Genomic DNA, 15,618 nt, shown 5'->3' with positions numbered 1-15,618 from the left:
GAAAGCTGGCTAGATCGTCTGGCTCAACGGGTAGTGATCAACGGCGCCATGTCTAGTTGGCAGACGGTTTCAAGCAGAGTGCCCCAAGGGTCAGTCCTGGGGCTGGTTTTGTTCAATATCTTCATTAATGATCTGGAGGATGGCGTGGACTGCACTCTCAGCAAGTCTGCAGATGACACTAAACTGAGAGGAGTGGTAGATACGCTGGAGGGTAGGGATAGGATACAGAGGGACCTAGACAAATTAGAGGATTGGGCCAAAAGAAACCTGATGAGGTTCAACAAGGACAAGTGCAGAGTCCTGCACTTAGGACAGAAGAATCCCATTCACGGTTACAGACTAGGGACTGAGTGGCTAGGAAGCAATTCTGCAGAAAAGGACCTAGGGGTTACAGTGGACGAAAAGCTGGATATGAGTCAACAGTGTGCCCTTGTTGCCAAGAAGGCTAACGGCATTTTGGGCTGTATAAGTAGGGGCACTGCCAGCAGATCAAGGGACGTGATCATTCCCCTCTATTCGACATTGGTGAGGCCTCATCTGGAGTACTGTGTCCAGTTTTGGGCCTCACACTTCAAGAAGGATGTGGAAAAATTGGAAAGAGTCCAGCAGAGGGCAACAAAAATGATTAGGGGGCTGGAGCACATGACTTATGAGGAGAGGCTGAGGGAACCAGGATTGTTTAGTTTGCAGAAGAGAAGAATGAGGGGGGATTTGATAGCTGCTTTCAACTACCCAAAAGGGAGTTCCAAAGAGGATGGATCTAGACTGTTCTCAGTGGTGGCAGATGACCGAACAAGGAGTAATGGTCTCAAGTTGCAGTGCGGGAGGTTTAGGTTGGATATTAGGAAACACTATTTCACTAGGAGGGTGGTGAAGCACTGGAATGGGTTACCTAGGGAGGTGGTGGAATCTCCTTCCTTAGAGGTTTTTAAGGTCAGGCCTGACAAAGCCCTGGCTGGGATGATTTAGTTGGGAATTGGTCCTGCTTTGAGCAGGGGGTTGGACTAGATGACCTCCTGAGGTCCCTTCCAACCCTGATATTCTATGATTCTATGAAATGACCTGAAGGAGTGTTTGCAGCTCCTCATAGATTTCAATGGGATCTGTGGGTATTGAGCACTTCTGGAAAATCAGGCTATAACTCTTTGTTTTGTAATGCACCTGGTGACATCCTGCATATGAAAGGCACTGTATTACCCACATTCTAGCTAGTATGAATTTCATGAGTATGCAGCCAGACACTATGAGGAGAATAAGGTCTTTAATTCTGATTGAACAGCAATTATAAGGTTTTCCACTTCCCACAGCAGTCCAGCTGGCATGAGAAAACTACCTGCTTGCTTATACATAAGTGTTAAAGAATTACTGTTTTTTCTCTCCCCTCTCAGTTCATACATTTGCCGTGGGTGATATTATTTAATGCTTGTGAAAGGGAGGCATTTTAATGGTGAGAGCAAAAAATGGAGCAGGCAGATGCTGTGCAAATTTCTACCACCCAGCTCTGTTGCTGTTCCTGCACCTTAATGATCTGAAACAACACTGCAATGACAGAACCACGGCCTCTTCCTGAGACTCCCAAATGAGATCAGCTGTTTGATAATCTTGTGAGACCACCAAGAGGGATTTTCACAACCAGGATTTGAATCCAAGTTTAAAATAGCAAAAAGCTATTAACCCACTGCACCACTTTAGTCCCAATCAATTTTATATATATATTGCAAATAACTGATTATGCTTTGTTACAAGGATCTTTAAACCAAGATACTCATAAGTGACCAGCCATTTTGGGTGCCCCAGCTGACACACTCTAAAAGGGACCTGATTTTGGGTTCACAGGACTTTTCAAAATGAGGCCACTGTAGAGTGCCAAGCTGGGCACTGAAAAATGTTGGCTGTAGTATCTTTTTACAGAGGAATTTCCTAATACCTGGAGTGGACCAGAATGGTTTTGCTTCTTAACACAGATTCAAATTCTGCTCTCAGTCATAACACCAGTGAATCCCAGAGCTTATTCACTGGACTTACTCTGGATCTAAAGTGGTGTAACTGAGAATAGAATATGGCCCATTAATTTTTTTTTAAATGCACCAGCTCTCCTCTTCATATTCATTTAAGAAATGGGACGCTGAAATTAATGGCATTTGAAAAAATATGACTTAATGAAAGCAAATGACTGTCATGGTTAAGTGCTTTCACATTTACATGATAAAGGTCAGCCAGCAGAAAAGATAGGGTGTGATAACACACAAACACTCTTAAAAATGTTCAGTTTGGACAGTTTGCATACCCTATATGGAATTACCACCCCCTTGTAGTCTACCAGGGAAAATAAGGAGTACAGTTAGCATCACGAATTCTTAACTAAAACAAAGGACAACTTTTGGAGAAAATCCTGTGTCAGGGCTTGTCTACCCTTAAAACGCTACAGCAGCACAGGTGCACTGCTTCAGTGCTTCAGTATAGACACTCCTTACGCCGATGGGAGTGGTTCTCCGGCGACACAGGTAATCCACTTCCTCCCAAGAGGCAAATTCTTCTATTGACCTAGCACTGTCTGCACAGGAATTTAGGTCAGTTTAAAGATTTTTTCATAATCAAATCAAACTCAATGACATATACGACTATGGGATGTTATCATGTCTGTATTTCACAGGTATTCATAAAGCATTGACAAGTCAGAGAGTCCTGTCCCAGCATGCGCTGGGTTCACTACACAGTTCTCTGGTGAGACCTCTTTGGCAGTTCCAAAGTCCTGGTCAGGAATCTGGAAGGGTATGTTGAAGGCATTATGCAGAACTTTCTCCCACACCTCTTATCTTCTCCTAAATGGTACTGCAGTGCAGTCACAAGAGCCTGATTGTCCTATTGCACTCCATATTGCCAACCCCACCCCTTCAAAAATCACGAGGCGAGATTAATTGATCAATTTGTCAAGATTTTTATGAGATTTAAACAAAAAAATTCTGGGATCTTTTTATTTGCCTTCTGAGCCTTTAGGGTGTGTTCAGGTCACATTTTCTGGCTTTTCTCTGCAACCATGAGAGCTAGAAATCTCCTTGTAAAAAAGATAAAAGCTGAGATTCTCATGAAACAACTTGACTCCGGAAGCTGAAGTTTGAAGAAGAAACACCAAATATCATGAGTCATGGGATAACACCATGAGAGATGGCAACCGTGCTCAGACTGGAGTAAATCAGGACAAACTGCAGTGAAAGCAGTAGAGTTGCATCACTGTAAAACTGGCGATATCACACTTTTTGATATCACAACCATTTCCATGGCAAATTGGCAACATATTATCATGGCACAAACACCGAGCTGCAACTGAGACCAAGCAGAGGGAGGAGTTGGGCTCCCAATGAGAGAGGCATCCTTGCTTAAAGGTGCAAATATCTTCATAAACAGCAAAGGGAACATAGGAAGCTTTGACTGAGTGAAACTGTGCGTTGTATAAGTGTTCTCTTATTGAGGCTGCTCTGGTTTGAAAGTCACCTTGCAAGGGGACTAGAAGACATTGAATTACAGCAGTTTGTACTAAAATTCCCTTGAGCATGAGACTTTCTTCTTAACAGCATCTTTTACAAAGCCAGGAGCGAAGGAACTTTAAGCCCTATTTCAGATTCATAGCTCTCAAATTACTGGGGAACATACTGTATAGGACCAAGGCAATCAAGATGCCATCTCATCGTGTCACTCCCACCTGCTCTCTCCTTCTTTAACCATCACACACAACCTCAGACACAGCAGTTTGTCATAAGCATGGTAACTTCATCAGAGCTAATTAAGTGTGCAACTTCTAGCAACTCCAGCCCCCTTTTCAGACATGTGCGAGATATAATTCTTGAAATACTTCCTCTCCAACAGCTACACACAGTTTTTTTTTAATTATTACTGGGATAAGTTTTGAATATTGTGTGTTAAAAGTATCCAACAGTGCAAAAATGTGTGATCCAAACTATGCTCCAAATAGAAAGAACAAAGGCCATGAACTTAATTCCTTTTAAGAACTACAAATAATACACTTCTTTAAAAGGAAGAAATCAGACTGCAACTGAAAAATGAGATCTAATTTCTCCTTCCCACACATATATCATCAGGCCAATGCTGGCAGAATTTCCTGTAATGTATTCCTCAAGGAGCTTTGCACGTTTAGGGTCTGGCTCTGCAGCCCTTAATCATATGGAATAGTGCTTACTTGCATGAGTGGTCCCATGGAAGTCAACAGGTCTGTTTGTGTAAGTGGTACGTAGTACAAGGGCTACAGAGTCAACTATTAATCTTGTGTGGTTTGAAATGTGGAGGTGTTAAAAAGCTAAAGGAAGTTCTTACCATCTGGGGAAACTGTATCGACCACTTTTTCCCCCTCCACTTAGTCAACTCAGAAGAGGATGGACAAACTGTGTGTGGAGTAGATCAATTATGAGCGGACTTAGCATTTCTAAGTCAAGAGAACTACAGCTAAGGACATTTCCTTTGGATATATGGCCTTACACCACTATACTGTTTAATTGTCCTGACAATCTTATGACCAGTACTTCTAATTATTGAAAATTAATTAATATTAAAACCAGCTGTCACCATAGACTCATAGGACTGGAAGGGACCTTGAGAGGTCATCTAGTCCAGTTCCCTGCACTCAAGGCAGGACTAAGTATTATCTAGATCATCCCTGACAGTTGTTTGTCTAACCTGCTCTTAAAAATCTCCAATGATGGAGATTTCACAACCTCCCTAGGCAAGCTATTCCAGTGTCTAACTATCCTGACAGGTAGGAATTCTTTCCTAATGTCCAACGTAAACAGCCCTTGCTGCAATTTAGGCCCATTGCTTCTTGTCCTATCCTCAGAGGTTAAGGAGAACAATTTTTCTCCCTCCTCCTTGTAACAACCTTTCATGTACTTGAAGACTGTTATGCCGCCTCTCAGTCTTCTCTTCTCTAGTCTAAACAAACCAATTGTTTTCAATCTTCCCTCATAGGTCATGTTTTCTAGACCCTTAAATCATTTTTGTTGCTCTTCTCTGGACTTTCTCCAATTTGTCCACATCTTTCCTGAACTGTGGTGTCCAGAACTGGACCCAATACTCCAGTTGAGGCTTAATCAGTGTGGAGTGGAGCTGAAGAATTACTTCTTGTGTCTTGCTTACAACATTCCTGTTAATATATCCCAGAATGATGTTTCCTTTTTTTTTTTTTTTTTGGGCAACAGTGTTACACTGTTTCACTCATATTTAGCTTGTGATCCACTATGACCTGCGGACCCCTTTCTGCAGTACTCCTTCCTAGGCAGTCATTTCCCATTTTGTATGTGTGCAACTCATTGTTTCTTCCTAAGTGGAATACTTTGCATTTGTCCTTATTGAATTTCATCCTATTTACTTCAGACCATTTCTTCAGTTTGTCCATATCATTTTGAATTTTAATCCTATCCTCCAAAGCATTTGCAACCCCTCCCACCTTGGTATCATCCACAAACTTTTTAAGTGTACTCTCTATGCCATTATGTAAATCATTACCTCAAAAGGTAATAACAGAATGTTTTTAAGAACATCAGAAGTAGGAAGCCTGCTAAACAACCAGTGGGGCTCCTGACCGATCGAGATACAAAAGAGGCACTTAATGACGATAAAGTAATTGCGGAGAAACTAAATGAATTCTTTGCTTCAGTCTTCATGGTTGAGGATGTTAGGGAGATTACCAAACGCGAGCCATCCTTTGTAGGTGACAAATCTGAGGAATTGTCACAGATTGAAGTGTCACTAGAGAAGGTTTTGGAATTAATCGGAAAACTTAACAGTAACAAGTCACCGGGACCAGATGGCATTCACCCAAGAGTTCTGAAAGAACTCAAAATGTGAAATTGTGGAACTATTAACTATGGTTTATAACCTGTCCTTTAAATCAGCTTCTGTACCCAATGACTGGAAGACAGCTAATGTAACGCCAATATTTAAAAAGGGCTCTAGAGGTGATCCCGGCAATTACAGACTGGTAAATCTAATGTCAGTACCAGGCAAATTAGTTGAAACAATAGTAAAGAATAAAATTGTCAGACACAGAGAAGAACATAACTTGTTGGGCAAAAGTCAACATGGTTTCTGTAAAGGGAAATCATGTCTTACTAATCTATTAGAGTTCTTTGAAGGGGTCAACAAACATGTGGGCAAGGGGGATCCAGTGGATATAGTCTACTTAGATTTCCAGAAAGCCTTTGACAAGGTCTCTCACCAAAGGCTCTTACGTAAGTTAAGTTGTCATGGGATAAGAGAGAAGATCCTTTCATGGACTGAGAACTGGTTAAAAGACAGGGAACAAAGGGTAGGAATAAATGGTAAATTTTCAGAATGCAGAGGGGTAAGTAGTGGTGTTCCCCATGGGTCAGTCCTAGGACCAATCCTATTAAACTTATTCATAAATGATCCGGAGAAAGGGGTAAACAGTGAGGTGGCAAAGTTTGCAGATGATACTAAACTGCTCAAGATAGTTAAGACCAAAGCAGACTGTGAAGAACTTCAAAAAGATCTCACAAAACTAAGTGATTGGGCAACAAAATGGCAAATGAAATTTAATGTGGATAAATGTAAAGTAATGAACATTGGAAAAAAGAACCCCAACTATACATACAATATGATAGGGGCTAATTTCGCTACAACTAATCAGGAAAGAGATCTTGGAGTCATCATGGATAGTTCTCTGGAGATGTCCATGCAGTGTGCAACGGCAGTCAAAAAAGCAAACAAGATATTAGGAATCATTAAAAAAGGGATAGAGAATAAGACAAAGAATATCTTATTGCCCTTATATAAGCCAGTAGATTGAGGGACGTGATCATTCCCCTCTATTCGACATTGGTGAGGACTCATCTGGAGTAGTGTGTCCAGTTTTGGGCACCACACTACAAGAAGGATGTGAAAAAATTGGAGAGAGTCCAGCGGAGGGCAACAAAAATGATTAGGGGGCTGGAGCACATGACTTATGAGGAGAGGCTGAGGAAACTGGAATTGTTTAGTCTGCAGAAGAGAAGAATGAGGGGGGATTTGATAGCTGCTTTCAACTACCTGAAAGGGGATTCCAAAGAGGATGGATCTAGACCGTTCTCAGTGGTACCAGATGACAGAACAAGGAGTAATGGTCTCAAGTTGCAGTGGGGGAGGTTTAGGTTGGATATTAGGACAAACTTTTTCACTAGGAGGGTGGTGAAGCACTGGAATTGGTTACCTAGGGAGGTGGTGGAATCTCCTTCCTTAGAGGTTTTTAAGGTCAGGTTTGACAAAGCCCTGGCTGGGATGATTTAGTTGGGAATTGGTCCTGCTCTGAGCAGGGGGTTGGACTAGATGACCTCCTGAGGTCCCTTCCAACCCTGATATTCTATGATCCATGGTATGCCCACATCTTGAATACTGAATACAGATGTGGTCTCCTCATCTCAAAAAAGATATACTGGCATTAGAAAAGGTTCAGAAAAGGGCAACTAAAATGATTAGGGGTTTGGAACTGGTCCCATATGAGGAGAAATTAAAGAGACTAGGACTTTTCAGCTTGGAAAAGAGGAGACTAAGGGGGGGGGATATGATAGAGGTATAAAAATCATGAGTGGTGTGGAGAAAGTGAATAAGGAAAAGTTATTTACTTGTTCCCATAATACACCTCTACCCCTCTATAACGCAGTCGTGGGGAGCCAAAAATCCCTACTGCGTTATAGCTGAAACCCCGTTATATCGGGATAGGGGCGGCAGGGCTCTGGCGGTGATTTAAAGAGCTCCAGGCTCCAGCCACTGTGGGGAGCCCTAGGCCCTTAAATCGCCGGTCGAGCCCTGCTGCCACAGCCCCGGGGTGGCAGCAGCAGGGCTCCAGCAAGATTTAAAGGGCCTGGGGCTCCCCGCAGCAGCCGGAGCCCTAGACCTTTTAAAGCACCGCTGGAGTCTCACTGCTACCGCGCTATACGCGAACCCATGTTATATCGGGTCGCGTTATAGTGGGGTAGAGGTGTATAAGAACTAGGGACCACCAAATGAAATTAATGGGCAGCAGGTTTAAAACAAATAAAAGGAAGTTCTTCTTCACACAGCACACAGTCAACCTGTGGAACTCCTTGCCTGAGGAGATTGTGAAGGCTAGGACTATAACAGGGTTTAAAAGAGAACTAGATAAATTAATGGAGGTTAAGTCCATTAATGGCTATTAGCCAGGATGGGTAAGGAATGGTGTCCCTAGCCTCTGTTTGTCAGAGGGTGGAGATGGATGGCAGGAGAGAGATCACTTGATCATTACCTGTTAGGTTCACTCTCTCTGGGGCACCTGGCATTGGCCATTGTTGGTAGACAGTCTATTGGGCTGGATGGACTTTTGGTCTGACCTAGTATGGTCATGCTTATGTTCTTATTGATGAAGATATTGTACAGAACCAGACCCAGAACTGATCCCTCTGGGACCTCTTTTGATGTTCCCTTCCTTGTGCTTGACTGTGAACCATTGATAACTACTCTCTGCAAATGGTTTTCTAACCAGTTATGCACCTACCTTATAGTAGCTCCATCTAGGTTGTATTTCCCTAATATGTTTATGAGAAGGCCAAGCAAGACAGTATCAAAAGCCTTACTAAAGTCAAGATATACCACATCTTCCACTCCCTCTCTATGCACAAGGCTTGTTACCCTGTTTAAGAAGCTATTAGTTTGGTTTGATATGATTTGCTCTTGATAAATCCATGCTGACTGTTACTTATCACCTTATTATCTTCTAGATGTTTGCAAATTGATTGCTCAATTGTTTGCTCCATTATCTTTCTGGGTACTGAAGTTAAGCTGACTGGTCTGTAATTCCGCAGGTTGTTCTTATTCCCCATTTTATAGATTGGCATTATATTTTCCCTTTCCTAGTCCTCTGAAATCTCTCCCATCTTCCATGACTTTTCAAAGATAATCAATAATGGCTCAGATATCTCTTCAGTCAGCTCATTGAGTATTCTAGGATGCATTTCATCAGGCCCTGGTGACTTGAAGACATCTAACTTGTCCAAGTAATTTTTAACTTGTTCTTTCCCTATTTTAGCTTCTGATCCTACCTCATTTTTACTGGCATTCACTATGTTAAATGTCCAATCACTACTAACCTTTTTGGTGAAAACTAAAAGAAAAACGTCATTTAGCACTTCTGCCCTTTCCACATATTCTTGTTATTGTTTTTCTGCCCTCATTGAGTAATGGACCTACCCTGTCCTTGGCCTTCCTCTTATTTCTAATGTATTTGTAGAATGTTTTCTTGTTACCCTTTATGTCTCTAGCTAGTTTAATCTCATTTTGTGTCTTGGCCCTTCTACTTTTGTCCCTAAATTCTTGTGTTATTTGTTTATATTCATCCTTTGTAATTTGACCTAGTTTCCACTTTTTGTAGGACTCTTTTTTGAGTTTCAGATCATTGAAGATCTTCTGGTTAAGCCAGGGTGGTCTCTTGCCATACTTCCTATTTTTCCTATGCAGTGGGATAGTTTGCTCTTGTGCCCATTGAGGGGCTTATTCAAAACACAGTTTCAATGCAACAAACCCACTGTAAGTGTTATGGCAGAGCTCTGACCTTGCCCCCCATGGGTCCTGCACTTCCAGGCGGTTTATGCTAGCCTCAGTGGCTCCCTGTGACCCTCCACGTAGCCCTTCTCTCTCTAGGGCCAGGGTTACAGTCTATTGAGCCTTTTCATCTTAGGCCAGCAAGGAGGTTGGTGAGAGAACTCCCACAGTCTCTGTTGTCCCTGGGAGCTTATTTCAGAACAGTTTAGCCTCCTGTCCTGACAGGGGCCTGACTTCCCCTGCCAGGAGATGTTCCTATAGTGGTTGGTTGGGGGGAACCTGGGCCCACCCTCTACTCCGGGTTCCGGCCCAGGGACCCTAATGGTAGCAGCTGTTGGCAGCTAACCTTTCACTGCCAGAGTTGCTACATTTCCCTGGGCCACTTCCCCACAGGTCTCCTGCTTCTCCCTTCGTCACTCTTACCTTAGGGCTCCCTTACCGATGGTTTGGGGGTGTCTTCATTAACCAGCCCTTCAGCCGCACTTCCTCTCCTCTGGCTCCCTGGCTCTCCTCTGCCTGACTGGAGTGAGCTCGTTTTATAGTATCAGCAGGGCCTTAATTAGAGTCAGGTGTTCTCATTAGCCTGGAGCAGCCCCTGCTCTGGTCAGTCAGGGAACAGAAGACTATTAATCCAGTGGCCAGTATATCTGCCTTCTGCTATTCTGCTGTACCCAACTGGCCTGGGTCTATCATAATGTGTATGTGTAAATATATTGCTGATAGAAATCTAAAGGCCCTGCCTTGAAATTCCTATCATATCAGACATAATAGAGATTTTCATCTATTTGAACAGATCTGGTAACATTTTACTCTCATCCATAGATGAAAGGAGAAGAAAATAAAATAGCAAAATACATTTTAGCAACTGATATTTATTATAGACAGGGTTGGTAACAGCACATATTAAGACTGCCTGACCCTTCCCATTATAAGACCCTCTTTTTATTTGCTGTTAACTTTCAAACTTTAACCATTTGGGCTGAAATTTTCCATGCTGGATGTCTGCCTCAAGATGACTCTTTTTGGAAAATTTCAGCTAAAATAGTTCAGATGCTTTCAAGAACAAAACTAGTGAAAAATATATTTTTTGGCCCATGTTAAAAATTTTTGGATGATCTTTTCTTCGAAAAGCTGTAGCACCCCCATGCTTTGTCGCAGGGACTTGAAATTTGGCACGGGGTTGCTTTTGTGTCAAGGATGTGCCTTGTGCTGTGCCCAAGAAAATCCTCCCAAATTTGTCCAAGTTATAATCCTCTGTAAAAACAGTTTGCACATGCTCACAACATGCTGCTGCTTGTATCTGCAGAGGGCTGAGTAGGACTTTCCCTGCAATTGCAGCTCTGGGCTGCTGTGGGACAGGCTGAGGCAGGGCACTGGAACCGAGAGAAGGGAATTTATATCTCCTGTGCTCTCAGTATTCCAAGCCCAGGTAATGTGGAGGAGGAAGTTGCCTGATTCAAATGCAGAGAGGACAAGAGCCAATCCTGGGGGAGGGATGCAGGTGGAGTAGATTGGGTCAAAGAGTCTGGAGGAGACATGACTGGAACTGGAGGCTGCCAGGGCAAGGGGAGAGGGGAACAACTGGGTCTGAGAGCTGTGGGGTGGGAGGGAGTGGAGAGTGGCTGGGCAAGAAGGCAGAGGCTGGGATCTGGGGTGTGTGTGTGGAGACTGGGAGCCAGGACACAGGGGAGGATTTTTATAGACTCATAGATTTTAACACCAGAAGTGACCATTGGATCATCTAGTCTGACCTCAAAGGAGACCAGCACTGGGAGAAAGAGAGGGAAAAGTGAGGGGGAGGGAGGGAGAGAAGAACCAGGAAAGGAGCTGGTGTGGGAGACTAGAACTGGGAACCAATTGGGGAGGAGAGGGGACACTAATGGAGGGAGGGGACAAATCTGATGAGAAGCTTGTGCGGTTGTGGGGGACAGAGCTGGGTCTGACTGGGCAAAGAGACTAGGAGATAGAGCTGGTGGGAAACGGGAGGAGGGGGCACGGAGAGGAGACTGGACGAGCAACCCAGGGAAGGAGACTGGGGCTGGCAATCAGTGAGGATGGGGGGAGGGCAACTGAAGACCTGAGACAGGGGGAAGAGACAGATCAGATAAGAGCCTGGAGGGGGTGAACTGGGACTGGATGGGCAAAGAGACTGGGGACAAGGTCCTGGTGGGTGGGAATGGCTGGGCAAGGCTGGGCAAGGCTAGAGGGAACAGAGCAGACTGGGTCAAGCTCGGAGAGAATGAGCAGCCGAGTCTGTGCCCACTAGAGAATGCTTCCTTCCAGAGAGGAACAGAACCCAAGATTCCTGAGTCTCACCATTCCTCTGCTGTCAGCAAATCGCTGCAAAACCCACTGACAAAGTGTGTGTTTCATTTCCCTCTAGTCTTGGTCCACATAGAGGACAACAATATACTACTGCTATCAGTTACTCCATTAACTCAGACGGCAGAACTCTGTTCTGTGGATCTAAAGCTTCCAACAATGACGATGATCTAGGTGGGTGTCAATATGATGCCACATGATAGAATTTTTGTTTTTTTTTCAGTTTGCTTTAAAAAACAAAACAAAACTTGAAAATTACACACAAAAGGCTCTGTTAAAAGAACATCATTAAGGCCAAAAAGTCAATCTCTCAAAAGTCAGGAAATGCCTGAATTAAGGCTGCCCTTTCAACCTTAATTTGGCCCCCTTTTCTGTACGCATTATGATACAGTCTTTAACTGCACGGTCACAAGCTACTTTTTCCACAGGACCCTGCTTTATTCAGTGCACAGGATGGACCTGTCCTGGGGATGAATGAGGACTGTAGAGAGAAGGAAATTGTTGTCTGTTGGACCCTTGCCTTATTTGTTGCAAAAGTTGGAAGGTGTATGAGGCAGGGGATTGTAGGAAGACAAAGGACAGGCTCATGGTTAAGGCAACCTTAATTCTGGGACTACCTAACTTTTGAGTGCTTGACTTTGCAACCTTAATAATGTTCTTTTAAACGCCGTTTTTTTTGTATTGAATGTATTATATAGTTTGCCTATTATCACACCCTAGGTGCACTATGTAATAGATCATGATTTCTCTATAACTTCAATAACTTGGAAAGCTTTCAAATTACATTAGAAGACTTCACATTGTACTATCATAACCTCAAATCAGCTCAATCAAATTACTACCTCAAAGTGGGTTTGCCATACCGAAGTAATTTATTCTAGAATACACCAGCTGTCATACCCAGATATTCAAAGAATTACATTTTAAAAAAATAGATATATGATAGGGATGGGACAGGTCAGGGATGCAACCCCATGCTCTGGATCTCCCTAAACCTTCAGCTGCCAGAATCTGGGACAGGATGACAGATTTCAAATTTCATTTGAAATTGCTCTGTTCTGTTCATTCCCTCTGAAGCATCTGGCATTGACCACCGTCAGAAGACAGGATGCTGGGCTGGATGGACCATTGGTCCGACCCAGAATGGCAATTCTTATGTATTGGTGAGAGAGTTTTTATTGTATTCAGAGGAGACTTAGACATGTCAAAAGGTAACATCAATGCATCGTGCACAGAAGGAATTAGCTACCCAAGTCTAAATATTACTGGTTACCTGTTCAGCCAACAGGGAAGCAAGGCTTGAGTAAGCATCTGCAAACTCTGGACCGTATTTAATGGAATCTCTCAATAAGAACACAGCTTCCTCTTTCTTCCCTTGGGACCTGCAAGTCATAAAAGAAACAAAGTTCTTTTAACAACATGTTTAGGTCACCTATTGATTAAATACTTTAAAGAGACTTGAAAGTCCCTGTCTTGTTCTTTTCAACAAAGACTAACTAATTAACTCTGGCTTCTAGCCACAGTCTAGGTAACCAGAATCTCCCGAGGCAATATAGAATTCCATAGCCTCTCTGTCAGCGGGAGGAGAAGAAGTGAAGAACTGAAGTTATTGGTTACATGGTAAGTTTGTACCTTGGCACCTTCAGACTCCTTGTATGGATTTCTATAGCTTGCTGGGAAATATACAAGTTCAACACAAAGATTCTTCTCCGCCTACAGCACTTCTCTATATATTTGGAGTGCGGGGAGGCAGGGGGGAGATGCTGCCTTTAGTAGGGCCTGTTTTCACAGTTATTGCTGACATCAACTGGACAACCTACCAAGAAACTCTGAGTGATTTGAGAAGAGATAAGAGAATCCACTTAAGAAATGGAAATATAGGGTCTCACCTTTGCAGCAGCCCTTCACTGGCAACTCTTGCAGCATTCCAGCTCTGGAGCTGGCAGGGAGGGGCATGAGAGCTTGCTGAGCTCCGCTGGTTATTCCCCTTTTGACAGGTGTGGAGTAAACCAAATACAGCATGATGTTTTGTTAATTTGTGCTGGTTCCCCTTCCATGGTATAAAACCGCCTTCTCTCTTTAGGTGGGGTGGTCAGGGAAGGTTCTAGAACCAGCCATGATTGAGGAAGCCACGCAAAACACGACTTTGACTCTTCAGGAGTCAGCTCTCTAAGGGCCAACAGGCCAGTGAGGCCATGTGGTAGAGGGGAGGCAAGAGACATCCACTCAGATATCCTTTACATCATGTGTATGTCTCAAGATCTTTAGGTTAAGGGAACTCAACCTCTGGTTTCTTCTGTGGGAGCAGAAAATCTGCCCACTATGGACAAAAATATTCCCGGAAATTCTGAGAGTTTCAACTCACAGCGTCTCCGCTCTCTGATGCAGGTTATTCTCATATAAGGGAGTTTGGAGCCAACAGGATTTTCCTTAATGGATCAGACATTTGGCTCCATTACTGTGGTGGTCGGCTTACAGTGGTGGCCATTATCTGATGCTTCAGATGAAGGCAAAACAGGTAAGTCATAATGCACATAGCCAACTCTGCAGTACTCTACATGGCATGAAAACATTTCACCCTGTCTACACAGTGATCAGCACATGCCATATTCTCAGCTTGCAAAACTACAAACATAATTGTTTATAAAATTATGGATCTCCAGCCACATTTGTCTTTAATTCTGGAGCCTATGAAGAGGACAAATTTGTGAAACTCTGACTCATCCAGCAGAACCCTGGTCATGAGTTAGTTATAAGTCAAAGGCAAGCTAATGAAAATTTCATCAGAGCACAATGCACTCCCCTGACATGGGATTCTCCCACAGAAGCCATTAGGAAGTCACTTGCCTTATGGGAAGAAATGTCTAGGGTTAGAACAGTGGGCTGCTAGTCAGGACTCTTGGGATCTATTCCCATGTCTGTCGCTGACTCACCTAGAATAGGTCACCTATGGGAAACCTCTCTCTGCTTCTGTTTCCCCTATTCACAAAATGGGGACAATAAAGCTTACATACTCCATAAGGGCTTTACGAACCTTAAAGCTGAGATAAAAATGTGTTATATGGGCACAGTGTCACAATTTAATTAAACAACGTATACATTTTAAGTGGAATATATTTTCATGTTTTTGACGGCCCAGTATCACTAACTCCATTCTCAAGCATCTTGACCATTGCTGGGCTGGGGAGAGTCCCTGACTCTGCTCCTAGGAAGGGAATGGCCAGAGATGGTTGTGGAAAGCCTAATGTGGTGAGCTCCAGTTGCAGTGGAGGGGTTTACTATATTTCTCGCCTTGGAAAAGGGAGCAGTTTCCCTGGGTGAGTGGCTATGGATGTTTATATGGACTGAGCCAACAAGCTTTCTTTGTGTTGGGTGCACAAAGTAATATGAACATCATAGCCTTTGAAAAGAAACAAAGGACTCTGAAGTATGGGAAATATGTGAAAAGCTTGCAACTTTAGCCTTGGATTTCATCTGGGCGACATGGCCAAGAAACCAGATCTTGTTTATAAGGTGCAAATTTCAGCTGACAGTATTTGTGGATTTTCAGATTTTTTCCCCCTTCTAGGTTATATAACTGAGAGAATATTTTCCCTGTGCTTTAAGTTAAGTAAAAACAGTTGGGCTAGTCTTTTCCTTCTTACAGTGGTACTCAATCTAAATTACCCAAATAAGCAAAAACAAATAAAGAACCACTTTCCCTCTTACTAATTAAAGGCTAGGTAGTTTGTCAAT

General features: G+C 43.2%; 1 protein-coding gene across 2 annotated transcripts in view; it reads right to left on the bottom strand.

Moving 5' to 3' along the window:
• The window catches only part of TMTC1 (transmembrane O-mannosyltransferase targeting cadherins 1), a 196,382-nt gene that overhangs the window by 14,765 nt on the left and 165,999 nt on the right, over window positions 1–15,618 (bottom strand). For both annotated transcript variants that reach the window (XM_045002256.1, XM_045002255.1), the window contains one exon: window positions 13,157–13,265. In XM_045002256.1, the coding sequence (XP_044858191.1) occupies window positions 13,157–13,265 (109 nt within the window). The remainder of the gene's footprint in view (window positions 1–13,156; window positions 13,266–15,618) is intronic.

The sequence above is a fragment of the Mauremys mutica genome, chromosome 1 (assembly GCF_020497125.1).
Source record: "Mauremys mutica isolate MM-2020 ecotype Southern chromosome 1, ASM2049712v1, whole genome shotgun sequence".
NCBI lineage: Eukaryota > Metazoa > Chordata > Testudines > Geoemydidae > Mauremys > Mauremys mutica.
The sequence above is the reverse complement of the archived record's forward strand: the minus strand, read 5'-3'. Positions and strand labels throughout refer to the sequence as shown.